The sequence below is a fragment of the Jaculus jaculus genome, chromosome 16 (genome assembly GCF_020740685.1).
Source record: "Jaculus jaculus isolate mJacJac1 chromosome 16, mJacJac1.mat.Y.cur, whole genome shotgun sequence".
Classification (NCBI taxonomy): Eukaryota; Metazoa; Chordata; class Mammalia; order Rodentia; family Dipodidae; genus Jaculus; species Jaculus jaculus.
Window position 1 is genome coordinate 21,921,376 of NC_059117.1, and position 27,933 is coordinate 21,949,308.

The window sequence follows — 27,933 nt, forward strand, 5'->3', positions numbered from 1 at the left end:
AGGAAAGAGCAATAATGGGCCTAGATCTGTACTGTCTGCTGGTAGGAATCCAGGCCCAAGCAATAGCCAGGAAGGAGTCCATCTCTGTGGATCATGATTGAAGGGCTTCTCCCCAACTTTAAAGGAACAAGAGGCCTATCTGTGGTTTGTGTGGCTCCTCAGCGAAGTTTCTATGGAGAGCAATGTTCCCATTAATGGTGTGCATTGAGTCAAGTGAACTCACGCTATACCCTGAAGGTACAACCACAAGAGCTGAGATACCAACTGAAGTTGGGACTCTGTGTATGCACTTAATGAGAGGTTGCAAGGCTGTTTGAGACCCCAGCACCAGAAATCGTATTTTTCTCAGCGGAAACACCTACAGGTGTTACCTGAGGCAGCAGTGTTGTGCCTTTCATGACCTTCCAATCTCACAGTTGCTTGAGCCTGTCCAGATACTGGGTTTACAGGCTACATCAGAAAGGTGGGGTTGCATGACCAACTTCCTTAGGTGTTCCCACTTTCACGGGGACTATTTCCCATTCAATACACACTGCAAACTATCAGGAGCATGTTTTTCCCTTTGTTTTTGCCTATGGCTCCCAGTAGGGCTCTGTATAGTGCCTATTGACCAGTGGATGGCTGACATATGGAAGAAAAATCTTCAGCACATTTTTATCTACATAGACTTTGAATGATGCAGTCAAATCCCTAATGTCCTCCCAGTTCAAACCTCCCACATCCCTTTGCTTGCCTTCAAGACACTCAGGCTGTGGACAAGCCCATTTCCCTTTGTGTTTCTTGCTACGTACCATGACAGCCATGAGGCCCCAGACTGTAGCTTCCCGCCGAGCACTTATCACAGCAGCGTCCCACCACATGAGGCTTACACTCACACTGGCCTCCCAGCCGGCTGCAGCTGGACCCAAGAGCACCCTGGGGGTGGCACCTGCAGGCTGCAGGAAACAAAGGAAGGGAGGAAGAGTTGAGGGAGGGGCAGAGAGGTACCTTATCCCTTAGCAGCTGTAGTTTTCTTCTTTGTTCAGTACCTCTCTAATCTCAACTACCTCAGCTGTTAACTGGGGACAATAAAGAATTTGCTCATGGAACAACTGGCACTGCTCAAAGACAATTATACCTGCGAGGTACCTAAAACAATAGTTGGCATTACTAAGCAAGTTCATGAAAGACTTGAGTTGTTTAAAACAATTGATGTTTCTGATGCCATTATTCCTGTGGGATTAGTGTGTGTGTGTGTGTGTGTGTGTGTGTGTGTGTGTGTGTGTGTGTGTGTTGGGGCTGGAGCCTACTGCTGTGGTTTTGATGTGAATTATCGCCACAGGTTCATGTCTTCCCATGCACTGAAGCCTTGATTCCCCATGCAGCAGTGCTCAAAGGTGGGGCTTCTGAGAAGTGACTGATCATGAAGGCTCTGTCTTCATGGGAGGATGGATCGTAATTTGATGGCTTTATTGGGAGGTGGCGGACATTAGGAGGTGGAGCTTGATTGAAGAAAGTAGGCTACTGGGGTGCCCTGGAAAGATACACTTCATCCTCATTCTGGGCTGCTTCCTGTCTCTCATCTCCTTTCCTCTCCTCTCTTCTGCTCTTTTCTCCTCCTCCATCTCTCCTCTCCTCCCCTCATTGCTTCCTCCTTCTCTTCCTCCTCCTCCTCTCTTGTTGTCTCCTCCTTCTCCTCATCCTCTCTCCTCCTCTTTGTCTTCTGTTTTCTTCTTCTCCTCTCCTTTCTCTTCCCTCTTTCTCCTTCCTGGCTATCATGAGGAGAGCAGCTCTGCTCCATCTTGCCCTTCTGTCATTTTGCTCTGCCTCACACCAGTCCCCGACTCCCATATGGAGCCAACTGACTTGGATGGAAACCTTTGAACGCATAAATCAAAATAAATCTTCCTTCCTCTTGCAAGCATGTGCCTTTAACTGCTGAGCCATCTCCTTAGCCCTCTTTCTTCCTTTTGAAGTTACTTCTCACAGGTTATGGTGATAAGAAACTGACATGCACTATTATTTCCCCTATTTCATATATTTCATGAGTTGGTAGATGTGCTGAACCTATAGCAAGCCCTACCTTAAAAGAGAAAGGATTTGTCTGGGAACTGGGAAAACCAGGCTCTCAAATTGACTACCCCTCTATATCACCAGTTCTTAACTGGGGCCAAATTTTGCCTGGCAAGGGAAATTTGACAAATTTTGGACACTTTTTTCTTTTTTAAAATACTTTATTATTAACTTGTAAGCAGAGAGAATGGTGAGGAGAGAGAGAGAGAGAGAGAGAGAGAGAGAGAGAGAGAGAGAGAGAGAGTCTTTATGTGGGTACTGAGAATTTGAATATAGGCCATCAGGCTTTGTAAGCAAGTGCTTTTAACCACTGAGACATCTCTCCAGCATTGAACATATTTTTTTTGAATACCATAACTTGGAAGAGATGATCCTGGTACAGGGATGAGGCTTATCATGCAGTTATACACAGGGAAGCCTCCCAACAACAAAAGTATTATCCTGCTTAAAATTTCAATAGTGCCATGGTTGAGAAACCCTCTGCTACAGCTAAGTGAATGGCAAATGATGTCATGTCTTTAGACCTTCATAATATCATTTATTAAGAGAAGCACTTTTGTTGCAGTTCCTTCCAGGCGTCAAATTATAGGATTCCAAATGAACGTTTTAGGAATAGCAAGCTCACCCTCTAATGCTGCACATGATGATGCCACTGGGTTGGCGTTGCTTCGGGTACCTGATAGGTTGGCCAATGGGATGTGGATTTTTAGAATAGATGCTAAAATAAATTGATTTGCCCATGTTCCAAAAAACATGTGGAGAGCTCTCAGGGCCTCTGTCGAGAGCCCTTGAAGTGGATACTCACCTACCGCCCCGTTGTGCAGCTGGGCGGACATGCTGACGATGAGCCGTTCACACGCCTCAGGGAGCACTTGAGGTCCCACTTCTGAGGCAATTTCAACACAGTTGTACAGCTCCTCCTCCTTCATGTCCTGCTTTCTGCAGAAATCCTCCAGTGAACTGAGGTGGGGAATAAGGCCAAGCTTTTGACATAATGAGAAAAGAAGATGTGTTCAAACTCTCTGCTAAGAGTCTCATTGGATTAAAAGAAAAGAAAAGAAAAGAAAAAAATAGATCTCTGATAATGATAGCTCAGAAAGACACTTCATCCAATCCTTAAACTTGCCCAGGGCTTAAGATTTTATGATTTTCAATTATTTAAGAAATCTTTAGGTATTTACATTTATTGACTCATGGCAAAGAAAATAAAAGTTTTTATCTTTTTATTGTTATTATGATGCCTCTTACTAATAAACCTGTCTTACATTTGAAAGGCTTCTCTTACTTTTGGTTCTTTGAAACAGGCTCTTTTATGCAGCCTACACTGGCTTTGAGTTGGTGATCTTTCTGTCTCAGTCTCTCAAATGTTCGAATTATAGGGACGTGCTATTTTTGCCTGGCTCGTATTTGAAAGACTGGTTTTGTGTTGTGTTGTTTGGAGGCAAGGTCTCACTCTAGTTCCAGGCTGACCTGGAGCTCCCTCTGCACTCAGGCTGGCCATAAACTCACAGCTATCCTCCTACTTCAGCCTCCCAAGTGCTGGGATTAAAGGCATGAGATACTACACTGGGATGAAAGAGTTTTAACTAGGCTACTTGTGATACATTAAGAAACCATGAGGTTCTATGATGACAATTTGGTAATGCTTCAGACTCCTGACTGTGTGGGGGGGAAGGCAACCTTAGAGTGCTCAGAGTGTGTGTGTGTGTGCACGTGCACATGTGTGCAGGGGGGATGGAGGAAGCATGAAGAACTAGGGGAGAAGGCTCAGCGGGTGAGAGTGCTTGCTGCTTCGGCATGAGAGGGACCCAAACCACCCAACTTTGAATCCCCCAATATCCATGTAAAAACTTGCCCGTGGGCGTGCATGCTTGTCACTGTAGTCCTACAGGGGGCAGAGACCAGAGAATCACTGAGGCTCACTGACCAAAAACATCAGCCCTAGGTCGAGGGAGAGACTGAAGGCAATATGACGATGAGCAATAGAGGAAGACATTCGCTGACATTCTCCTCTGCTCTCCAGAAACATGTGCACAGGGCGCACACATCTACACACACGTTTATGCCACACACAAATCATATCTCATACCACACTATACATACTACATACTACACACACACACACACACACACGAAATCATGGCTTCAATGAATGTCCAAACTTTTGACATTGCAGCATGATGTTGGTTTGTAGATGACAAATTTGTTGGGCTGAATTCCTATCTGTCTGGGACACGTGTGGCTCATGGGATCCAGGTTGGACACACCTAGAGACAGTAGTACACTGGAACCCTATTTCACAAAATTTCCCTTAAAGGTTTTTCAGTTTCGTGTACACAGGTGGTGGCATATACTAAACTATGTTGCCATCTTAGATATTCACAGTCTCAACCAACATGCTACAGGCTCTGAAAAGTCTTCCAAGAAAGGCACTTTTCAAACTTACTGTTTCCTGTCAATTAAACATTTGGTCCTATATCCATGTAATACCAATTAACACTCCGTTACAAAAAAAATCCATACATTCATTCTGCGATTTGTGGCACAGGCCATACAGCCATTATGGAAATGCATGCATCTTCTACCATAAGCTTATTTTCAAAGGGAATCATCTATGGCTTAATGCCTATATTAAGAAAGACTATTCAGCTTAATTTTCAGAAGAGTTTAAGTCATGACCTACAATATTATTTCACATGTGTATTTTTGGCCTTGGACAACATGGAATAGAGTGTCCTAGTGAACACATTAAGATGATCATTTTGAACATGTGGTGTCCAGTCCAGCATTGCGAACAGATTTTTGTTCAGCAGGTCTCGTTAGGAAACTGGAGATAGTAGCCCAGATGACCATCCCTGGTCTTGCCTGCTTTGTACACACTGAAGCCAGTTGCCATGGCCTTTCGCTGTAACCCTTTTGTCTTTCCATAATTGTTCTTTGTCATGGCTGTGGATGGGATTTCACCCCTAAGTGACTTCACCACTGTGTCATGAGCTCCTCCAACCTGCCTTGTCACTCTCTCTGAACTCTTGGCAGATGACATAGCCTTTTATTTGTTTATTTATTTATTTTTTTATTTGAGAGAGAGAGAGAGACAGAGAGCGAATTGGTGCACCAGGGCCTCAGGCACTTCAATGGCACTCCAGACACTTGCGCCACCTAGTGTTCATGAGTGACCTTGTGCTCACCTCAACTTTATGTGTCTGGCTTATGTGTGATATGCAGACAGTTGAACATGGGTCCTTAGGCTTCACAGGCAAGTGCCTTAACCACAAAGCCATCTCTCCAGTTCACCTTTTATTTTCTTTTACTTCACTGAGAAAATGGATCAACAAAGTTACCAGAGCTTACTATTTCCCACCTCACAAGTTCTAGCTTGTGGATTTTAACCCCTTCCTGACTCTGAGCTTACAAAGACAGAAATGTTACAGTGGAAGACTGGGTCCAGCTGTCATCCCTACAGCCAGAAAACTCCACCAGTTTCTGTTCTTATCTCCACTTCTTCCTCTCAGCTGATTTGAGGTTCTTCTGACTCTCCCATCTGTGAGCCACCTCAGTCTTGTGGATTCACCCCACCACTGACTCACCTGTGTCCCTTGACTTCTGCATAGCCAGATTTCTTGAAAATCTGTTTTCTTACCAAACCACTGCCTCCCTTCACATTCACTCTACAAGACAACACAATGCATTCCTTCACCATTCCCACATAATGGGGTTCTTCAGGTTCTCTCATCAGTCCCCTCCTTACTGTATACCCACTCCCTAGCGCCCTTGGCTATACTGGCCATTGGTGGTTACTAGCCATTCATGGTTAGCATTTGAATTTATATCTCTTGCACATGTCTCAATGGATGGCTCCAGATCAGCACCAATCAAATCACTCACTGGCTGTGCCCCAGGCACCCAAAGATAGGCATGCCTGAACCTGCTTCTCTCTGTGCTTGCTGTATGTATTCTTGCTAAGTAATGCCACCACCTGCCACACGGGGAATGGAGAAAGAAAATACCATCCCTGCCACCTGCTTCTTGGTCACCAACGCTTCCCATTTCATCCATACTTCTTAGATGTTTCCAGTGTGTAACTTCCCTCCCATGTTCCTATAGTGGTAGCCACATGAGCCAGCTTCCATTTTTGCTAACTGCCAATTATTTTCTACACTATAGTCACCATGGTTCTCTTACGTGTAGTTTGTTCAGACAATCCCTCCTTAAAGCTTTGGTGTGGCTTCTGGATAAAATCTAAACTTCCTCCCTTTTCACTCTACCCCTCACTCCCCATCCTCCCAGTCCAGGAGTTCTCTATGTGGTAGGCTCCTCCCTCCAGGGAGCATTTTGAAGATTCCTTGGAGTGGTTTTGGTGGGAAGTGTTTGGGTGTGGTGTGTTATTGCCTTTAGTGGATGGAAATCAGAAATACTAGACATTCTCATAAAATGGAAAATGATCTCATGTCTCCTACAGCTTTTTCTATAACCACCCGATTCGAGGGACCAAGTCTATGATTTTTAAACACTTATATGACATGCTTGCATTTATGGCTGCCTCATATATACTATTTCTGCACGTAGGAGCACCCTTCTACTTCATTATGCCTTCTGGCATACATACATCTGTGCAATACATACCAAAGTATAAATGACTAATATTTTTGTATTAATTTTAGCACATTATATTGCTTCATTTAAAAGTTAGGTATGCAGGTAATCTACACTGCCCATAAATTTCATCTTAGGATAGCAAAAGAATGTGAGCAAACATCTATAATAAAACTAGGAGAGCTATAGTCTGGACCTTAAGAGTTCTGCAAAGGCCTATGTGTTAAAGGCTTGTCCTCTGCAGTAGCTCTGAGAGGTAGGTGGTAGAGACTGTAAGAGCTGGGTCCTACTGAGAGATCTTTTGGCAATCAAGGAATGTCCTCAAAGAGGACAGCTGGGACTCCGGCCTTTTCTTCTTCTTTCTTCCACCTCGGCCATGCTGTGTCATTGCTCCACCATAGCTATGCCAACAGGAACACGGCCAACAAACATTTCTAAACTGTGAACCCCAATACACTTTTCTTTTTCATACGCTGATCATCTTATGTATTTTGTTGTAGTAACAGAAAACTGCCTACCATTGGGGCGTTAGATCAAATGAGGCCAAGAACCGTTGTGCAAGCTACACTGAGCTGCTCTGGCTAGTATCTCGTTACAACTCCAGGACCTCACACCCCACGGCTATAGTTGTCTGCTTATTTGCATCTTCCCTTTAGACAGTGAGCCCCAGGGATGTGCTTACCAGTGCCCTATAAAACATGTACTATACATTACTTGCACTGGTAACTGAAACTAAAGTGATTGCATCCTTCCCAGTGATGGGTGTTTCTCATCATTGGGAAGAGATGTGAAAGACAGCTAGATGTAAGAGTTTCATCTATTAGTTACGATTCTGAAAATCAATGTTGGGGGGGAAATGCCTTTCAGGAAAGAATTTAACAAATGGTTTTAGGAGCCATAAGCCTTGGGCAAAGTAGGAAGATACTTAACATCATTTCAAAATGTCTATTAAAGGGATGGAGAGATGGCTTAGCAGTTAAGGCACTTGCCTGCAAAGCCAAAGGACCCAGGTTTGATCCCCCAGGACCCACATAAGCCAGATGCACAAGGTGGCACATGCATCTGGACTTCATTTGCAGTGGCCGGAGGCCCTAGCGTGCCCATTCTTTCCCTGTCTTCTTCTCTCTCCCTCTCTCTGCCTCTTTCTCTCTAAAAATAAATAAATAAAATAAAAATATTTAAAAAGTAAAAACATGTATTGAATAAACATAGTCATGAACATAGATGCCGGCTATACAATCGTGGTTTGGATAATAGGTGAGTAGCTCAGGGTGAATTTACCCAAACCCTGCCCCGTGGCAAGTCTGTGTCTGGTACATGCTGTACTAGTTATCTTCTCATTTCTGGCCAAAAATACCTGACAAGAAGCAGCCGATGGAAGGAAAGGGTTTATTTTGGCTTACAGTTTTCAAGTTTCATCATGGCGGGGAAAGCATGGCAGAGAAGACAATGGAGTGTCACATTTTATCACATTAGCTGGGAGGAAGCAGCAAGAGTGAGCTGGCCCAAGCAAGCTGGGCTGGGCTACAAGATCCCATGGCCTGCTCCCAGTGACACCTCCTTCAGCGAGGCTGTACCTCCCCAAAGCCCCACGATGTTCCCAAATTGCCACTAGCTGGGGAACAAGTATTTAACATGCATGAGCCTGTGGGGGGACATTTCTTTCAAACCACCACACATAGCTTAGAGTTAGAGGTTTGGGATGAGCATCTATGGCTCAGATGTAGGGGACAGATACTCACAGGAGTCACTCAAAGCGTCATGCACAGATCATATAAATGCTAAGAACACTACACAAATACCAGATGAAACTGCTTATAATGAAATTTGAGAGCAAAAAAAAAAAAAAAACAAAATCTGTGCAACTGTTACAGACCTGGGTTACAATAACACAAAAGCATAGGATATAGACATTGGATAACTTTCAAAACAATAAGTACCGTGGGGGGGATTTCCCCAACCAGCTGCTTCCTGAAATGCCAATAGTGGCTTGGAGGTCTGGAAACTGGCAGTGTGACCTTCTTTCCTGAGTTCTCACTCACTAGCACTGTGGCCTCACATCTCAGTGCCCCCATCTGTGAAATAATGATAGCACCTACCTCACAGAGATGCTATGAAGATTAAATACTACAAAAAGGAAAATACTTAAAGCCATTTACTGGGGCATGCTGTTGTCTGCAACTTCCAGTGGCTATTGGGTGGTTTATGTAATTAAACAGATAGGTTTATATTTTTCAAGAAACATTTCTCCAGAGTCTAAAAACATAGTTATTATAACAGGACTCCGTTGAGAAGGAACACCCACAGTGTTCAGAGATGCTCACCGAATCAACCAAGATGTGAGGACGAGCTTGGGACTCTCCTTCCAATGGCTGAGAAAAGTAGAGGTCTATAGAATACAGCACATCTGGTTCTAAACAGATGGGTGTGGGAAGCAGCCTTATCCTGTATTAAGAAAAATACAGCAAAATTTCAGTAACGAAAGTACAGTAGTATTACCTGAGTGGCCACGGTACTCGGTAGCCTCCCACTGTGGCAAGCAAAGCCCAGGTCTGCAACAGCGCTGGGCAGAGAATTCAGAGAGCCTGTGTGGCTCTGCTGCATGACCGTGCCAAACTGCAAAGTCTCAGAAACTATGGGCTATGGTTGTCCTGACTTAGAGACATCATGGAACTGACAGGCTATTTCCTAGCTATCATGTTAATATCAACAGGGGTTCTCTTGCATTTTGCTCTAATCTGATGAGATAAAATGAGTAGCCTCCAAAAGTAGTAGCTTTCAGGGCTGGAGAGATGACTTAGTGGTTAAGCGCTTGCCTGTGAAGCCTAAGGACCCCAGTTCGAGGCTCAATTTCCCAGGACCCACGTTAGCCAGATGCACAAGGGGGTGCATGTGTCTGGAGCTCATTTGCAGTGGCCAGAGGCCCTGGGGTGCCCATTCTCTCTCTCTCTCTATCTGCCTCTTTCTCTGTCTGTTGCTCTCAAATAAATAAATAAATAAAAATAAAATTTTTTTAAAAGTAGTAGCTTTCAGCTGTGGTGGTTCATGCCTTTAATCCCAGCACTTGGGAGACAGAGGTAGGAGGATCATTGTGAGTTTGAGGCCACCCCGAGACTACATCGTGAATTCCAGGTCAGCCTGAGCTAGAGTGAGGCCCCATCTCAAAAAAACCAAAAAAAAAACAAAAAGAACAAAAAAAGGGAGTAGCTTTTGGGATGGAACAATTGCTTATTGGTTAAGGCTCTTTCATGCAAAGCCAAAGGACACCTATGTTTGATTCTCCAGCACACACGTAATCCAGAGTTTGTTTGCAGCAGCTGAAGGTTCTGGCACACCCATAAATAAATAAATAATAAAAAATTTTAAAAAGTAGTATCTTTCTCCTTCCAGACTCTCATCTAATTGTCAGTTCTTCACTGAATATTTTACTTTTGCAGAATTTTACTTGATCACATTTCAAAAGCATCTGGGGAGTGGAAAAAGAACATTCCAAGCTCAGAGCCAGGCTCTCTGGGCTGGGAATCTCTTCTGCTATATGTTAGAGATGGGAGCTAGTTGGGTCATCTCAATACTCTTTTCAATTCCTCCTTCCTCCAATGAAGACATAGTCTAGCTCCTTGAGTTGCTACAAAAATTAAACATCATACTAAATATTAAGCATAGTGTAGCACACGCAGTACATGCGACAGATTCCTTTGGTATGGCTCTGTTTTTCCCATTTAGTCCTGGTTACAAAGTGTTGATATATGGTTCAAATTCTAAGAGATCTTTCTTACTTGAGGTCAGTTCCCAAGCATACCTGGCAGCTGCTGGTAAGGCAAAAGCCAGAGGAGCTTGCTGTGGCATCTTGTGTGTGCAGTGCTTGTGCCCTTCGGGGGCGTTGACCATGATCTGGACAGTCCAGTCAGCTGCAGACTAGACAGACAGGGCATTACAGCATGTCAGTATGAGGAAATGAAACCACTTTGGCCCCATACCCACCTCCATAATAGATGGTGCATGGAGTTGAATCTGTAACCCAGAGCTCACTTGGAAAATGGTGCTGGAGTTGAAAGATGACTGTGTTGTTCTCTCCTACATCTGGCTTTCTGGCATCTAGATTACTATCCAAGCAGGAAGAAGATTCTGTCTATGGCTCACAGGCCTGAAAAACCTCTAACCCTTCTGACAGGGCTAATCTTCAACCTATTTCCTCAAGACTTGAGTAATCATCAGGGCTTTGGATCATACAAGAGCCATTTGGAATCCTTCATAAAATGTTATATGAGAGAGAGAATATGAATAATTAGCTATATGCTAAGAACCTTACAATTTGGAAAAGCTTTTCTTTTTCTTTTGAGTTGTCAGGGATATATTCTATGAATAAATAAACATATTTGCTCCTTTTGAATGGATTTCAGACTCAGCTGGTCAAAGTCCACTGAAAATCTTTGACTTGCTTTTGTAAGTGAGAGAGAATTATGTCATATGAAGCATTTCAAAATGGCCTGGCAGCCCTGGTCATGTGATATGCAGGGCCTATCTCCAGAATATGGTCCCCAGAGAGGCTCTGGGGTCTCTTAGACTGCTCCTCCCTCCAGCCACATGAAACATTGTTCAGTGGAGATGGCTGGCTTTCCGATTACCCCAGGAAGAGTTAGGAATCTAGATCAAGCATTGTTATAATTTGGTACCTATTCAATTTCAGATATCTTTCAAGAAGTGAGGGGTGGTAGTTGGAGACAAGAGAGACCATCTGCTCTTAGTCTTTCTCTCGTCACAGGGTAATATCTGAATGCAAATGGAAGCTTTGGTTTCATCCCTTGTGAGTTTGAATCTCTATATGTATGTTGATTTATGAATTTAGTTTACTCAGGAGGTCAAACTTTGTGTTATTTAGTATTCTTACACAAACATTTGCCACTTCCTTAAACCCGGTCCCCCAAACATGCCTTGGAAGTTCAGTTTCTCCCCATGGATAAAGCGAATGTGCATCCGGCTCACAGTGTTGTATCTTTAGGAAACCTTTTTGGTTTGTAATGCTTCCCAGATGTTCAACGTCCTGCAAATCATTTTGTGGTGAACCTCTTCTAGCAAATCTGATCCACAGACAGTTTGGGAACCTATTTCCCTGCTTTTTCCACCAATGTGAGATTGGAATCAACAGATACCTGAGCTTCATAGTGCACAGCAATGGTGAAGTCTCCGGGAAGAGCAATGTGGTTGACTGTAAATCTCAAGCCAGCCCCAGGGAGAACCCTGGCGAACCCAGGTCCAGTCCATGTCACAGGGCTTCCAGGAACCGGCTCTCGGAAAACAACATGCACAGCAGACACCTGGCCACAAGTCACCAAGAGAATGTAAATTGCTTTCCTACAGTTAAGGCCTAGACACGATCAGGGAACAAAAATATTTACTGGTGTGTATATGATTTAGCTGAGTCATGAATAAACTTTCCCAACTTGGATATAGTCCAGAATCCAGCTGGGAATCATGTGTGCAGCTGCAGCTTTGGATCAATGTGAGTGTATGGAAAGGTGGATGCAAGAGCGGGGTCACTGGGCCCCCATTTAAATTTTTAAGTATCCCATGAGCTAACGAACTGAGCATGTTACATACCAACAACCTTGGTTTTCTCAGATGCGATTATGGAGCTCTGGCTAAAATATGTAGGCAAAAGAACATTCTCTTGGCTGTGCTACAGATTCTGCCTTTTCGTGCATGCCATTGAGAAACCCACATGGATTTATTGTCTTGACTTCATCCACGCAAGCATGAGGAATGTTCCTCTTCTATCTGCCTGAGAACACGCAAGTACAGAACTAGTACACTGGATGGATTAGAATCCCTGCTGGTCTCTACACTGGCTGCAAGCCTGAGGCCATCTGGATCGTGGGGATAATATTCTTTAATTACTTTTTTCATCTTCCTGTCCACAATCACAGCCTCCATTCGAATGCTGCCTCTTGTTCCTTTTTGCCTGTGTTGCTGCAATAGCTCTTGGCTTTCCTCTACTTCCTGTCCTTGGCCCGGTACGTATTCCATACTGCTGCCAACAGAGCATTTCAAGTTCCTCTTGGCTGCCAACAGAATAATGCTCAAAGTATTTAGCCTGGAGTTCAAGTTGCTCTGTGATCTACCCAAGCTGCCCTTCATTTATAAATGCTTGGTCGGTACCAATTAAGTACCAGGCTCTGGGTGAAGGCTATCAAGAACAGGACAGAGGCTTGGCCACAGAGGTGTGTGCAGCCTTGCACTGGAGACAGAAACACAAATAAGAAACCCCACCTTCAGAAGAGGCTGTAATAGACTAGAGAGCTATGAAAAGTGATTCCTGGGCTGGAGGGATGGCTTAGCAGTTAAGGCACATGCCTGTGAAGCCTAAGGACCCAGGCACATGCCTGTGAAGTCTAACGACCCAGGTTTGATTCTCCAGGTCCCACGTAAGCCAGATGCACATGGTGGCACATGAATCTGGAGTTCATTTGCAGTGGCTAGAGGTCCTGGCATGCCCATTCTCACTCTTATTTCTCCCTCTCTCTGATTCTAATAAATAAAATCTTTTAAAAAACTGATTCCTATGCAATGTTTTTCAAGCATTTCAAAACTACTCTATAGGGGCTCTAAAGATGGCTCAGCAATTAAAGACACTCACTTGACAGCTCAAGTTCAATTCCCACGTCATGCACATAGCCAGATTCAGAAACGTGGTGTAAGTGTCTAGTGTTCTGTTGTGGTGGCAAGAAGCCCTGGCATGCCTACACACACACACACACACACACACACACACACAAATATTTTTAAAAAACTATCTTTGCTTGGTTGGTACACCCACACCCCAGTTGCTGCTAACAGCTCAGGGTTGACCTTCCCTTTCACAGAGAACTGTGGAGAACTACACTGTCACAACTCTGTCTAATCCCCTACACAAACCCTGGGGAACCAGGTCATAGTCAGTGACTGATAGACACCAGGGTATAAAGGCTGGCCCTAATGTCTCAAGGAGCTGGGCAACTTTGCCTGAAGTTTATGCCTCTGACTCTGGTGTCTAGGGCACTTGATCTTACTATTTAACAGTTTGCTGGTCTATGTAGACACTGAGATGTAATTTTAGGGGTAACTTACTGTACTACTGGCAACGAAGACCCTGTGTATAAACTGTACTGATGCCCCCTGGCAAGAAGGAATGGGAAAATTGCTAAAACTGTTACCTATGTTCCTTTAGGATGGGCAATAGTGTATGTTCACAGTCTTGCTCTGGAGCTGTGTTAATTCTCCTGCTTACTGTCATAATACAGTCCCAAAGGGTCTGACCATCCACATGTTCGATGGAATATCACACTAAAGCCCTGCACTGAGGGATACTGAAAGTACCATGCTGTGTAGTCTTCCCACAGTAGGAACAGTAGCACTTCCACACCTCTCTCTAACTGTGGGGCAGAGCAGTGGCCAGCACCGCTTTCTGAGGGCTCAGAGTAGCTAATCCATCAAGGTGGTAAAAATATAGCATCTTCTCAGCCCAAGAGACTCACTTCTCAGCAAAAGAAGTACCACGTCGCATTGTGACTCTGGGATCCACCCTCCCCACAAAAACCCTGCCACCCAGGTGATGACTGAGGACGTGAGTGGGATGGAGCACCCTCAAGGCGCAGCTGTAATGTCAGCTTAACTTTGCTTGGAATGGCACCTATGTGCTTGGGAGGGGGGCTTCTTTTACGTCACATAGTCTTAAACCAATGGCTATTGTGTGATAATGTGTCTCAAGGTAAAGTCCATGAGTTTGGGAACCAAGCAGGATCAGCCACACTCTCTAGTTATTCCTGATGACCATGGGAACTGGAGCTTCTTGTTCTTACAAGTTTAGGCTCTACAGTTCTAGAACTTTTATATATACATATATATATATATATACATATATATAATATTATTTATATATTAATATATAAATATATAATAATATATATAAAGTTTATGTATAATATATACATAGATCTGGTTAAGTATCTATGTATGTATATATAATATGCATATATATATATATATATATATATATATATATATATATATAGAGAGAGAGAGAGAGAGAGAGAGAGAGAGAGAGAGAGAGAGAAAGACTTTATTATTGGGTAAGAATAGAGTTCTGCCAACACTAAGCCTATGGACCGAGGGTCCCCATGTTAGTTGGTGGGTAGTCATGAGAAGGAGCAGGGCTACTGTATAATGGGAACACGAGGGATATGCCTGCCATTAAGATTGTCCAATGGGGCATCTCTGATACTTCTTTACATTTCTGTTGCTTCTGACCTGATCAGGACATTGAAACAGAGGCTCAGATCCCTGAGGGATAGAGCCTGAGTCGCGTCACCTAGAAGTATGATGTGAGGGTAAGAGGAATCTAGGCTGGATGGAGACAAGAGAAAGGGATAGTGGGCAGAGACAAAGGAGGGCGATAGAGATAGTGTCAGTGATAGATAACGTGGGCAGCAACTGTAATAGACAGAGGTAGGTGTTTTACTATCTCCTCTTTGTAAATTTTCCAGCTATTGTGGTCAGTCAGGCTCCTGGAGGAGCTGTGCCTTTGTGAAAAGGAGATAAGCCTGTTTGTGGAGAAAAGTCATCAATGATGTTAACCAGCAGTGGATACTGCAAGCTTTATGGCTGGCCAACCAGGCCAAATGTACCAAGTGGTGCAACGGTGGCATGTTTGTTATGGGGAAATCCAGCTGCTCTCTGATTGGACTTGAGGCCTACTCCAGGGAGGGACTTTCTGCCAGGTACTGAAACCTAAGCAAAAGCCTATAGCTGGGGAAGTCATAATCCCTGGGGGGAGGGCTACGACTTTCATCTGGTTAAGTGATTTATTATGACCACTAAACTTCCCTCTCAGTATTTATTATTGTACCCTTATGTTAATGCTACTCTTACTTTTGGTTAGAGGAGCTTCTCTTTTCAGATGATGGTGACCACTGGGCTGACTCAAAACTCAACGGAGTGCCAAGAAGAAGTGACAGTGGGCTGTTCAGCACTAAGTGAAACATCTCTATCACCTCCACAAGGCTCAGGGACCATTATGGAAGAGGTGGTAGGAAGAATATAACAGCCAAAGAAAAGGCAAGAATGCTTGCGATGCTGTCCTTCAGACACAAAGTGACCTTGAAATTCTTGACCTCACAGCGGCTGGTGCTACCTTCACAAGACAAAATAGAAGACAGGTTGCTTGGAAAGAAGAAGGGATTTAGTGGAAGGGAGACTTGGGAAGGGGAAAGGAGAAGTGGTGGGAGAGGATTATGATCATGGTACATTGTCTATATTTATGGAAGTTGTCAAAATAAAATAAAAAAAAAAGAATCAAATGGGCAGGACCAGTGCTGTGAACATGCCACCTGTGTGCTACTTATGATCCCACACTGAGAAAGGCCCCATGGTTTAAGCTCTGCTGTCACCATCTACAAATCATAACATTCACTTTGAAGTTATTTGAAGTAATGAAGTCTCCTGGGAGAACGGCACATGCATCTGTTGGGAAGGAATGTGCACAGTATGAGTCCGCTTCCTTCTGCCCATTCACACATGGGGCTCCCTGGATTCAGAGCTCTGGTGAACCTCCTAGGTCTAGGAGTTCATTGAGACTTACATTAGTGCAAGTGAAGTGTGTTATGTGTGCAACTGAGCAAGTGAGGTGCTATTAGCTCTCAGGAAACAAGATCTCTCTTTGAACCAGAACATGCTTCAGGGGCAGAAAGAAGGCAAAGTATCCTAGGTTTAAATGGAAATGCCCCTCATAGACATAGGTAGTTTTGGTTAAGCTTCCTGTTTGGTCCCCAGCTCGTGGAGTTTTGGGGAGGTGGAGCCTTGCTGTAGAAGATGTATTGTGTGTGTGTGTGTGGTGGGGGGGGGGGTTCTTGGGGTTGACAAGCCTAGCTGTGTGTGTTCATATTGACTGTTGTCTGCTGTGGCTGTATGATGAATAAGTCAGCTTCCTCTGCCACAATGAAGCTTCCCCTTGTAACTGTAAGCCTAAATGAACCTTTTTCTCTCATAAGCCGCTTCTGGTTAGGGGTTTTGTCCCAGCAACAATAAGGTAGCTGCAACAGTGACTCATTCCTTGCTCCTCTCTTTCAAGTTGTTTTGGAACGAAAATTAATCAGCACTTCCTTACAGCCACAGGAATCACTTGGGATCTTGTTCACACACTGACCCGACTTAATAGTCCCACATGGGGCTGAGCTGATCTTCTAATGAGCTCCTGAAGGCCAGTATTGTGCATCTGCAGACTACATTTAAGCAGCAAGGACACATACTTATACACACACGTACATATGTCATCCTCTAATGAGCTACTAAGGAAGTTAATCACAATTTTTCTTAGAGAATTGTCTTTAAGATGCAGTCCATTTATGGCCCCATCTCCAGTCCTTCTCCCTGCTGCCTCGGAACCTGCATCCTTGTTTATTTCCTGCCATACAACTGCAGTCAGCTCTCCTCTCCAACTTGGACCTCTCTTCCGCTAGTCTGTTTGCACCAACACTGAGGGAAATACTCATCACATCATTTTCTTCCTCAAGGAAGCTTCCATGGAACCCACTTCCCAAAACATAACATGTAGCTTCTAAGCTTTGCAGGAGACAGTGATTTCATGTTGCAACACTTCTTCCCTATTTTAACTCCTTTCTCTATTTGTGAATACGCTCGAACCATTTCCCCTCTGAAATGTTCACAACTTTCTAGCTAATCTGTCTCTTCATCTACTCTGCAATTAAAATCCCTGGTTTTCCAGTCTCAGGTCTCCACTGCTTCTCATTGCAGGGACAAAATACCAGACAACAAAAGGTAGGAAGGGCTCATTTGGGCTTAGCTTTCAAGGTCATGGTCCATCACGGCAGGGGAGGCATGGCATGGCAGCAGAACTCTAAAGCAGTTGGTTATATTCATTCTTCAGTGAGGATGGCTGGCGCTGAGCTAGTCCTTTTTCATATACTCTAGGACCTTGGCCCATGGAATGGTGCCCACAGTTAACGTGAATCTTCCTTAGTTGACCTAGTCAAGACAATCCCTCCCAGGCCTATACAGAGACTACCCTCAGTAATTGATTCTAGGTCCTGTCAACCTGGCAGTCAACATAAACCTTCGCACTGCACAAGTTTGAAGCGCATTCATAACAACAGATCCCACGGCTCAGGAGTCCTGACACATGCCGTCGCACTGCCCCCATCCTGTTCCATCTGAGCCATTGTCAGTAAAGTGTCAGGTAGGAAAGAAGTCCTGAGGCCAGGTTCCTAACTAATCCTCTTTTATACTGTCCAGACTCTCAGCATTATATTGGTAGTTGGGTTATGCCTTGGTGGGTTAAGGGCCAGAGTTTTGGAAGCTGATGTACTTGACTTTAAATCCAAGCTCTGCTGCCCGTCACCTAACAAGACTGGCTATGTTTCTCAGGCTCTATGATGTTTCCCTGATTTGGCTATTGGAGATGAGAACACGTGGGCTGTCTAGAGATTTAGATGAGGTAATATACATAAAGTGTAAAGCACAGAGCTTTAAATAAATAAATACTTCAGTGACAGCATAGTAAGCACACCAATAAAAATGTGCTAAAGGAATGTGCAAAGAGTTCCATGGCACCTAAGCTGATTGTTCACTATGATTAAACATCATGTCCTTGAGCTGGGTGTGGTGGCGCATGCCTTTAATCTCAGCACTCAGGAGGCAGAGACAGGAGGATATCTATGAGTTCGAGGCCACCATAAGACTACATGGTGAATTCACTCAGTTTAGAAGAAAAATTATTGTTGCCTTTAAAACTAACACACACACACACAAACACACACACACACGCCTTTTCTTCCTTTAAGCTATGGAGGGAATAATAAGGATTCACATCAGGGGTGACAGCATCCCCTAGTAAAAAGGACCAATATTGTTTCAGACCCTCTACTCATGCCCCTGCTTGAGAGCTATATTAGTGTTCATGAAATTATCTTGTTCAATCAGTTATCAGTAAGTAAATAATGTGTATATGTATTTTAGGTAATGTTTGCTTTGTGTTTTCTTTCTTTCTTTTTAAAGATTTTTAAAGTTTTATTTATTTATTTATTTGAGAGAGTCAGAGAGAAAGAGAGAGAGAGAGAGAGAGAGACAGACAGACAGACAGACAGACAGAATGGGCATGCCAGGGCCTCCAGCCACTGCAAACAAATTGCAGACACATGTGCCACCTTGTGCATCTGGCTTATGTGGGTCTTGGGGAACTGAATCTGGGTCCTTTGGCTTTGCAAGCAAAAACCTTAACTACTAAGCCATTCCTCCAGCCTTCTTTTCTTTCTTTCTTTCCTTCTTTCTTTCCTTCTTTCTTTCCTTCTTTCTTTCTTTCTTTCTTTCTTTCTTTCTTTCTTTCTTTCTTTCTTTCTTTCTTCCTTTCCATCCTTTCTTTATTCCTTTCTTCCTTCTTTCTTCTTTCCTCTTGTGTAGACAAGGTCTCATGTAACCCAGGCTAGCCTCAGACTCACTGTGTAGCTGAGGATGACCTTGGACTGCTTATCCTCTTGCCTCTACCACCCCAGTGCTGGAGTTACAAATGTGTGCCACCATGCAGTGTTTCTGCAGGGCTGGGTGTTGAGACCAGGACTTCATGCATACTAAGCAAGCACTCTACCAGCTGAGACATACCTCCAGCCATGGCTTGTATTTTCTGTCCTGAAAGATGCGAACTATTTTACGTACAATTAACACCTCAGACTAACGACCAGCATCCCCTTCCCCTGGATTTCTGTTTGGTTGCCATTATAACAATGTATTATTAAAGGCTTTGAGGAAGAACATGGCTAGAGGACTATTTCATTTTGATCCTGTCCACCTCCACTGGGTGTATAAGGGACAACGCAAGGCCTCTGCTTTTGCTTCAGTTCCAGTCACTCCAAAAGCAAATTCCAAGCTTCCTGAGGGCTACTGCCATCTCTCCCCATCAGTTGACTAGATAAGAAAGAGACTGCTGGAAATCACTTGGACAGTAGGACCTCGAACCAGTTCTGCTTTCTTTATCCAAATCTTACCTTCAGAACTGACTTTCAAATGCTTTCTCTCCTTAAAAGTGTTCACCTTGCCAGATGTGGTGGCACACTCCTTTAATCTCAGCACTCGGGAGGCAGAGGTACGAGTGTCTCCCTGAGTTCAAGGCCAGCGTGAGACTACATAGTGAATTCCAGGTCAGCCTGGGCTAGAGTGAAAGCCTATCTCGAAAAACAAAAACAAAACAAAACAAAAAGATGTTCACTTTGAGTCACTCTTTCCTGGCATGCTCTTGAGAATCTTATGTACTTCCATTTACTATCAGATTTCCATAAGCTCCTTCCTATTTGCCTGGTACCGTGGTAGGCGCTGGTACAAACCGAGTCAAGGCAATGGCCGTCCCCTTGTAGTTTGTGTCACCAGAGTCGAGACAGGGAAGTAAATGTTCAGTGAGCCCAATGGATCGATTCCACGACAATTTGTTCCAGGCTGTGTTACCACAAGGACATAAAGATAAAGCACAGGCTCGGCCATCAAGATTTATGGAACCTACAGTCTCGTTTTAGATCGAGCACAAGTCATAGACATGAGTGCCCGCGCAGACTGTATGTGTTCCCTGACCCTGACTTGTTACGAAACGAAGTCTACACGGGGAGGAGATGACATATACGGACCGAGGGCGCCAGTTCTTGGAGGGCTGTGGTTTCCTCTGCTTCATAGAGATAGATATTCAAAGGGGCGAAGAAGTAGCCAGGGGCCGGTTCTGTGCAGCTGCGGCCAGTGATGTGCGGGCGGCATTCACACTGCCCATCCTTGGGGGAGCACCTGAAGGCAAGAATCCATCGTGAGGGGGTGTGGAGGGGCTGAGGGTGAAGGTGTGGGCATGCTGGGCTAGGTGCCCCCAACCCTCTGATCCAAGTTTAGATTATCTACCAGTTATCCTGTTGGGGATGCTGAGGGGCCATGGGCTGGACATGACGGGTCCTGTAAAAGAAATTCAGGTCCAGGGAACCCAAGAGGCCTCCTATTCCCTCCAAGTTTCTGGTTCTGCTCTAAAAACTGGGAAAGGGGGAATGCCAGATGTCTCTTTGCAGAGGACACAAAGCTGGCAAGGTCAAGCCACATATTTTCCGGCATCCATGTAGCCTCATGGGGGGAAGCCCAAGAAGGATAGTTTTTCTCATTCTTGAAATCTGAAGCCAAATAAATCAAATGGTCTGGGGCTGGAGGGATGGCTTAGCAGTTAAGGCATTTGCCTGCAAAGCCAAAGGACCCAGGTTCGATGCCCCAGGACCCACGTTAGCCAGATGCACAAGGGGGTGTGTTCATCTGGAGTTTGCTCACAGTAGCTGGAAGCCCTGGTGTGCCCATTCTTTCTCTCTTTCTCTGTCAAATAAATACATAAATAATAAAAATAAATCAAATGGGCTGCAGTGACATCTCAAGGTCCTTACATTTTAACACTCTTTGCTTGTCATGGCATAAAATCCTTCTGTGTGAAAACAGATCAGATCAGAATAGAATGTGCTCTCATGTGGAAATAAGAAATGCTGCTACCAAACTTCCCATCCACGCTACTGACTTACACGTTAGAATAAGCACCTCCAACATCACAGTCACAGGGAGAGCACCCATGGGGATGGTCCTCCAGGCCCCAGTATCCGACCTGCAGGAAGAAAGGGCTCAGCTGGGTCTAGCTGTGAAGGTCTTTGCTGCTCTGAAGTGTTAGTACTGAAAACACAACAATGTCATTCCCACATATTAAGTGCCCTAACCAGCTGGCCGGCGCAAAGCAGCCTTCCTTGCCCACACACTGCGGCCGGATCTCCCTGGACACATCTCTCCCCCATCTCCAGAACTGAGTGAAAGGGACAGAGGGGCGTCCATATACTATTTCAGGGGAAATACAGTGGAAGCCAATAATCCCGTTAATAGCACCAGATGTTGCTCAAGATGGGTCATTTAAGGCTGCTCAGAAGTTCTTCTCTTGGCCTATGTGCAATTTCTTTCTTTCTTTTTATTTTTCCCTGAGGTAGGGTTGCACTCTAGTTCCCTTGTTTTTTTTGGTCTTTTTGTGATTTTGTCTTTTTTTTTTTTTTCGGTGCTGAGGACCGAACCCAGGGCCTTGCGCTTGCTAGGCAAGCACTCATCCACTGAGCTAAATCCCCAACCCCTAGGGTTTCACTCTAGCTCAGGCTGACCTGGAATTCACTATGTAGTCTCAGGGTGGCCTCAAACTCATGGCGATCCTTCTACCTCTGCCTTTCAAGTGCTGGGATTAAAGGCGTGCGCCACCACGCCTGGCTACTATGTGCAGTTTCTAATAAATCCCACAGATTTCCTTACCACAACAATCCCTACAGATTTTACTTCCACTGCACTGAAGTGTCTGGGGATATTCTATGCACTTCACAAGTTCGTGGACATAATCATTCATAAACCAGTTGTTTTGGTACAATATGAACCCGCTTGTGTGAGTCAACGCTGAGGTTCAAGACTTCACCATTGCAACATCTTGACCTTCATGCAAGACAAACAGCTGTTGAGATACAGATAACTGTTTTATTTCAAACTCTGATTGTAGAAATGCTCTTAGACTGCTTCCTCCTCAGACCTCAATTCAATGTGTACAGACAAAATGCAGATTCTACTAGGCATGAGATTCGCTTGGAAGGGTCTTCAAGACCCATATTTTAGTTATCTTGGTAAATTTCATGCTGTTTTACTTAAAATATTTTAAATAGTAAACATTGACCTATGTGCAGAAAATGTGGCAATGGATTTTTGTCATCCTTTCCTCAAACAAAAATTTTGCTTAAGGAAAAAGAAAAGGTGAACTGCATCCCTCAGGATGTGCATGGGAAACTGCTTGTGGGCCAAGGCTTACTTGCATGTTGGTCATTCAGGACAGTTCGTGGCACCATCAGCTGGGTGTGGGTGAGGGTCACCTGGTGGACACTCCCGCAGAATGAACCCTGTTCAGTTGCTTTCTTCCTGCAGACAGTCTGTGTGACTCATGTGTCAATCAACCTACCAGCGAGCATGCTGGCCTGGTTCTGAGGTTTGCCTGACATAATCTGCTCTGGTGTCTTCAGTGATGTCGTCATCATGTGACATGTCCTTTGTCATGCACGATCATCACACAGCTTTGTGTGACTGACCTTTTTCTTTCTTTCTTTTTTTTTTTCAAAGTAGGGTTTCACTCTAGCCCAGGCTGACCTAGAATTCACTATGCATTATGTATTCTCAGGGTGGCCTTGAACTCATGGCAATCCTTCTATCTCTGCCTCCCATCTTTTTTATTTAAAAAATGTATTTTTTATTTATTTGAGAGCGAGAAAGAGGCAGAGAGAAAGAGAGAGAATGGGTGTGCCAGGGCCTCCAGCCACTGCAAACGAACTCCAGATGCATGCATCCCCTTGTGCATCTGGCTTATGTGGGTGTTGGGGAAATCAAATCGGGATCCTCTGGCTTTGCAGGCAAACGCCTTAACCACTCTGCAATCTCTCCAGCCCTGACCTTTGTCTTTCCATGGAAAGCTTCCAGATCACCTGACCTTCCTGACAGAGTGCCTCCTTCGTGTTTATTTCCTTGGTTTCTTCCCCTACCTCTTCTGCTGTCCTAATGTGTTTTCAGTAAAATGACTACAAAATTATTTCCTCATAGGCATATGTTTCTCATTTGCCAGCTACATTTCTTCAGGCACATCAAGGTCACTGTTCTTTTATTAGGTTAAGTTTTTGTTTTGCTCTGTCTAAAATGTTGTGGTGGACTGCCAAGATTTGAGAACAAAGAAACGAAGAGTGGGGTTTGAACTCCGCAATTCCAGGATCCATTTCTTGTGGAGTGAAAATGACTAATTTTAGAATATATGCTCATATGTTTAGTAGTGTCTGTGAAAACCCCAAGAGTTTATTTCTCACAAGATTCTAAAATACATTTTAGTCCATGTTATTATTATTATTATTATGTTAGGATCCCATCTAAATTATTTTTAGGTAGAGAGTGGTAGGGGCGATGGGAGAATTATATGCATGAGATAACAGAAAGGCTGTATAGTCTTTGGCTCAATAGGGAGGTACATGCATAGTCTACTGCCTGCCGTTCTCAACAAACAATACATAAACTTATAATCTTGGCTGGACCAGTTCAGTCCAATTCGGTGGTGGGGCTTGTCAATGTTTAACAGCTGGCTCTCTGCAGGAATGAAGGGAAGAAGGAGGAGGAGGAGAAGGAAGGAGGGCAAGAGAGACTGGTGTGCCCTGTTTGCCAATTTCTGTAGTGCAGAGCCTCAGTCCATAGGGGTAATGACATGTAATGGAACAAGGGAAGCAGTTAATAAAACCAAGCCTCTTCTAAGCAATGGGCAGCAGAAATCTGCATCACCACATCAAAGGGAAAATACAAGCAAATACCTACAGAGCACTCATCACAGCGTGGTCCGGTGGCATGGGCCTGGCACAAGCATTGGCCTGTATCCGCATCACAGGTGGAGAATGGCAGACTGCCCAGGGGGTGACAGTTGCAGGCTGAAAGTGTAGCATATGCAATTATTCTTACTCTTAATTCCTCCACATGCAGAAATGCCATTAATAGCTGACACGCTTGGGAGAAGGCGCAGCCAGCACACAGAGCAGCCTGCCCTGCCCTGCTGGTCCTCTGTCGTCCTGGGTGCATGCTCACAGTACTGCATCAACTCCACAGAGGGACTCTCATGGAACACCTCCAGAACCCTATGGACTCCTACTGGACGGCAATTAGAAGGAGCCAAGTTGGTGTAGGAGGATGTGTAAGCTGGAATACTGGCACCATTCTCCTGAGCCAGACCTGGTGAGTCAGAAGTCCAAAAGTCATGGTTACCACCACTGATCCCTACTCTGGCAGATGTGCCTACCCATCACCCCCTCTTTCTTATGTCTCTGTTATTTTTTCTTTCCTCTCCATTCTCCATCTTCTCTTTCTCCTTTACCTACAGACATTTCTAAAACCTGCCTATGTTATGAAGGCTAAGAAGTCATGTGACCAGAGCAATGTATACACTTCCCCTGCAAGGAAAAAAGGAACTACCCAAATGTCCATCACCTAATGAATCCGTTACTTTTCTATTGCTGTGATAAAACACTTAAACCAAGCAACTTGGGGAAGGAAGGGCTTATGTCAGCTTCCAGTTTTAGGGCAGGGACGTCATAGTGGTAGGAACGTGAGATGGCTGTTCACGTTGGGTCCACCGTCAGGAAGCAGAGAGTGATGAATGCTGGTAGCCAGCTTCCTTTCTCCTGTTTATAGAGTCTAGAATTCCATCCCATGGAATAGTGGCACCACATTTAATGTGAGTCTTCTCACCTCCACTAACCAGTCTCCCTCACTGACCTGCTCAGAGGTTTATCTGCTTGGTGGTTCTAGAGCTTGTCAAGTTGATGATCAATATTACTCATTGCACCTAATGAATGGCACATACAATGTGGCCTATCCAAGCAGTGCAATACTGCCCAGCAATGACGAAGTACGGGCGCATGCTACAGTGTGGGCAAACCTTGAAAATACTCTGTGACGTGAAAGAAGTCCGTGGTAGAAGACCACGTGCTATGGTTCCTTTCGTATGGCTACAGAGTTGGGGACTGGATCGTGACAGGGAGAGGTTCTTGCTTGGCCGGGGGGGGCAGCAGAGACAGTGGGATACAGAGGTGGTAGTTAGAAGGTATGTGGATCTTTTCTTCTGAGCAATACACATATAACAAAAATTACCATCTCAATCAGTTTAGTGTCATAAGTACATTCACATCATTGTGTCAAAAAAAGTCTCTAGAACTTTTTTTCATCTTGCAAAATGGAAACTGTATCCATTAAACAATAATTCTCCTCTCTTACCTCAGTCCATTATACATGAACCACCATTTTACTTTCTATTTCTATGAACTTGACTACTCTGGCTACGTACCTCAGAGAAGCGGAATTATTTCTCCAAGATTGTGTCCTTTAAGTTCAGCTGTGTTGTGGTATGTGCCAGAATTTCATTACTTTTAAAGGTTGAATAGTATTCCTTTGTTTGTGCATGCCACATTTTATTTATCCTCACCTGGCTATTTTGAATGAGCATAGGTGTACAGACATCACTTCAAAATTCTGCTTTCAGGCTGGAGGGACGGCTAAGCAATTAAGGCACTTGCCTGTGAAGCCTAAGGACCCAAGTATGATTTCCCAGGACCTATGTAAGGCAGATACCCAAAGTGGAGCATGCTTCTGGAGTTTGCAGTGGCTAGAGGCTCTGGTGTGCCCATTCTCTCTGTCTGTCTCTCTTCTTTTTATCTCTCATTCTCTGCCTGCAAACAAATAAATAAATATAAAAAATTAAAAAAACCCTCTGCTTTCAATTCTTTTAGATATTTTCCAGAAGTGGGGTTTCTTCTTGGGTGTGAAGAAAATAGTCTAAAATAACAACTTTGGAAATACAAAAAATCATTGACTTCTATTTACTAAGGGGTAATGGGTAGGTGTACAAATTATGTCAATAAAGCCGTGACACACATATAACCCTCCCCCAACAATGTTCAGCCTATTCTCCAAGGACATAATCGTTCTTAGTCAGCGAACCAGGGAGGTATCTGGAGTGCTAAAGGTGTGATGGAAAACTGGTCTGATGAGAAAATTTCTTTATCATGACATTTAATTTTCCATCAAACTCACGAAGAGCAGTTATGGCACAAAGAGTCATCCTATTTCTCTGCAAACATGCTAAATGAGTTCTTTAGCTGTGAAAAAGCAAGGTTTGGGTTGCTGTGACTCACAGGAAATTGCATCCCGGTCTTCCCAGGGTAATCTAGTATTTGTAAGGCTTTCAGGGGCCCACGGCTCCCTGCTCTCACAGGCAACGGTCAGCCTGACCCTGAGGTTCTTTCTACTTTCCTTTCATTCCTCCCTTGCTTCTAATTTTTCTTTCTGTGCTAGAGGAAGTATGAGTCATTATTAGGAGGGGCATGAGAAGACAAGGGAAAAGTAATTTAAGAAAGAAAACCAAGTCACCCGTTGAAGATTGCCCAAGAAAACTATAACAATGCATAATGCAATAAAATCAATATGTAGTCAGAGTTCTAGTATTAGCAGCTAAGCAAGTCAGATACTGTCCCTAATACAGACAATCTGCTACATTAACACACCTTCAAAGCATCCTTTCCTTTTGTTTCAGCCAAAACTTTTCTGGTAACAGAAACAGAGCAGGCCTCCAAGCATTTCTGCTCACATATTAACCTTCCAAACCTGTGCTCCTATGACCTTGAGCTAAGCATGTTCAGGCATATGCCTGCCCTAAAGTACTTTCCTATATGAATATATGCAGGTGACCCAAATAAATTCCCTGAACTTCCTACGTGGGAAGAGGATGTTACTTTTGGAGTAACTCCAGGGTTCTCTTTATCTGCTGCAGACAACAAATCTTTCTTCATTCTTTTACCCTCTGGTCAGGATTTTTGGCCTTGCAATCAGTCACCAAGAGGAGAATCTATTACACTCTGTTACACAAGTATAGGATTTTTTTTTTCCCCCCAGTGGTTTCACAGTTTGGCGTTAAATTTCATGGGGTTGGGATTTCCTCCATTTATTCCAGGGCAGGAAATACTAGCGCCCTCTACTGGTCTTTTATATGATAAACCCCAGCAAACCATAGAGAAAGCCATCCACCCTTAGCTAAGTTCCTAAAGTCTGCGGGTGCCGCTGTATCATTTTTCACCACGCAGTCTCTTCTTAGCTGTTCGCAATGAGGAATGTGAGGGCGAAACGGAAACACGCTTTAACACGCGCCCAGCTTGACAGCTGATCGCTGACTTACCCTGGCAGCCCAGGGGGTTGGAGCCACTTAGTCCAAAGTGGTTGGGTTTGCACTGGTCGCAGCTGGCTCCGTGGGCGTTCGCCTTACACAGACACTGGCCGGCCACCGTGCCTGTGGCAGGATCGGAGTGGCTCACACAAATGCCTCCAGAGAGGGTCCCATCAGGGTCACATTCACAAGCTAGGGCCACAGAAATGCATCATTTTAGTTAACTGTAAACTACGGGAAACCTGAATGTAAGCACAGCACTTTACCCGTGTCAGGGCTATTTGTTTAAATAATTAAATATTTATATGGTTAGACTAGTGGCTAAAGGGCGGGTCAGAAATGTTTACCAGATTTCTGACCTTATAAAATGTTGAATACTTCCATCCATATACTTAAAAAAACAAAAAAAAAAAAACTTTAAAGTGATTTTAAAGCCAGGGGACCAGAAGAATTAATTTTATTATTCATTTACTTATTACTTATATTTATTTATT

The 27,933-nt window shown here is 44.1% G+C and overlaps 1 protein-coding gene and 1 non-coding gene across 2 annotated transcripts in view; one reads left to right on the forward strand and one right to left on the reverse strand.

Moving 5' to 3' along the window:
* The window catches only part of Lamb4 (laminin subunit beta 4), a 106,785-nt gene that overhangs the window by 48,248 nt on the left and 30,604 nt on the right, over positions 1-27,933 (reverse strand). Inside the window, exons 10-19 of the mRNA XM_004652675.2 lie at positions 27,452-27,631; positions 24,049-24,158; positions 21,216-21,295; positions 20,300-20,454; positions 12,541-12,704; positions 11,796-11,960; positions 10,445-10,560; positions 8,970-9,090; positions 2,858-3,035; positions 792-935 (exon numbers count right to left, since the gene is read on the reverse strand). Of these exons, the coding sequence (XP_004652732.2) occupies positions 792-935; positions 2,858-3,035; positions 8,970-9,090; positions 10,445-10,560; positions 11,796-11,960; positions 12,541-12,704; positions 20,300-20,454; positions 21,216-21,295; positions 24,049-24,158; positions 27,452-27,631 (1,413 nt within the window). The remainder of the gene's footprint in view (positions 1-791; positions 936-2,857; positions 3,036-8,969; positions 9,091-10,444; positions 10,561-11,795; positions 11,961-12,540; positions 12,705-20,299; positions 20,455-21,215; positions 21,296-24,048; positions 24,159-27,451; positions 27,632-27,933) is intronic.
* LOC123455434 lies at positions 3,676-3,752 on the forward strand. Its single transcript, XR_006633908.1, has one exon. It is a non-coding gene; the product is annotated as a small nucleolar RNA SNORD55/SNORD39 (small nucleolar RNA).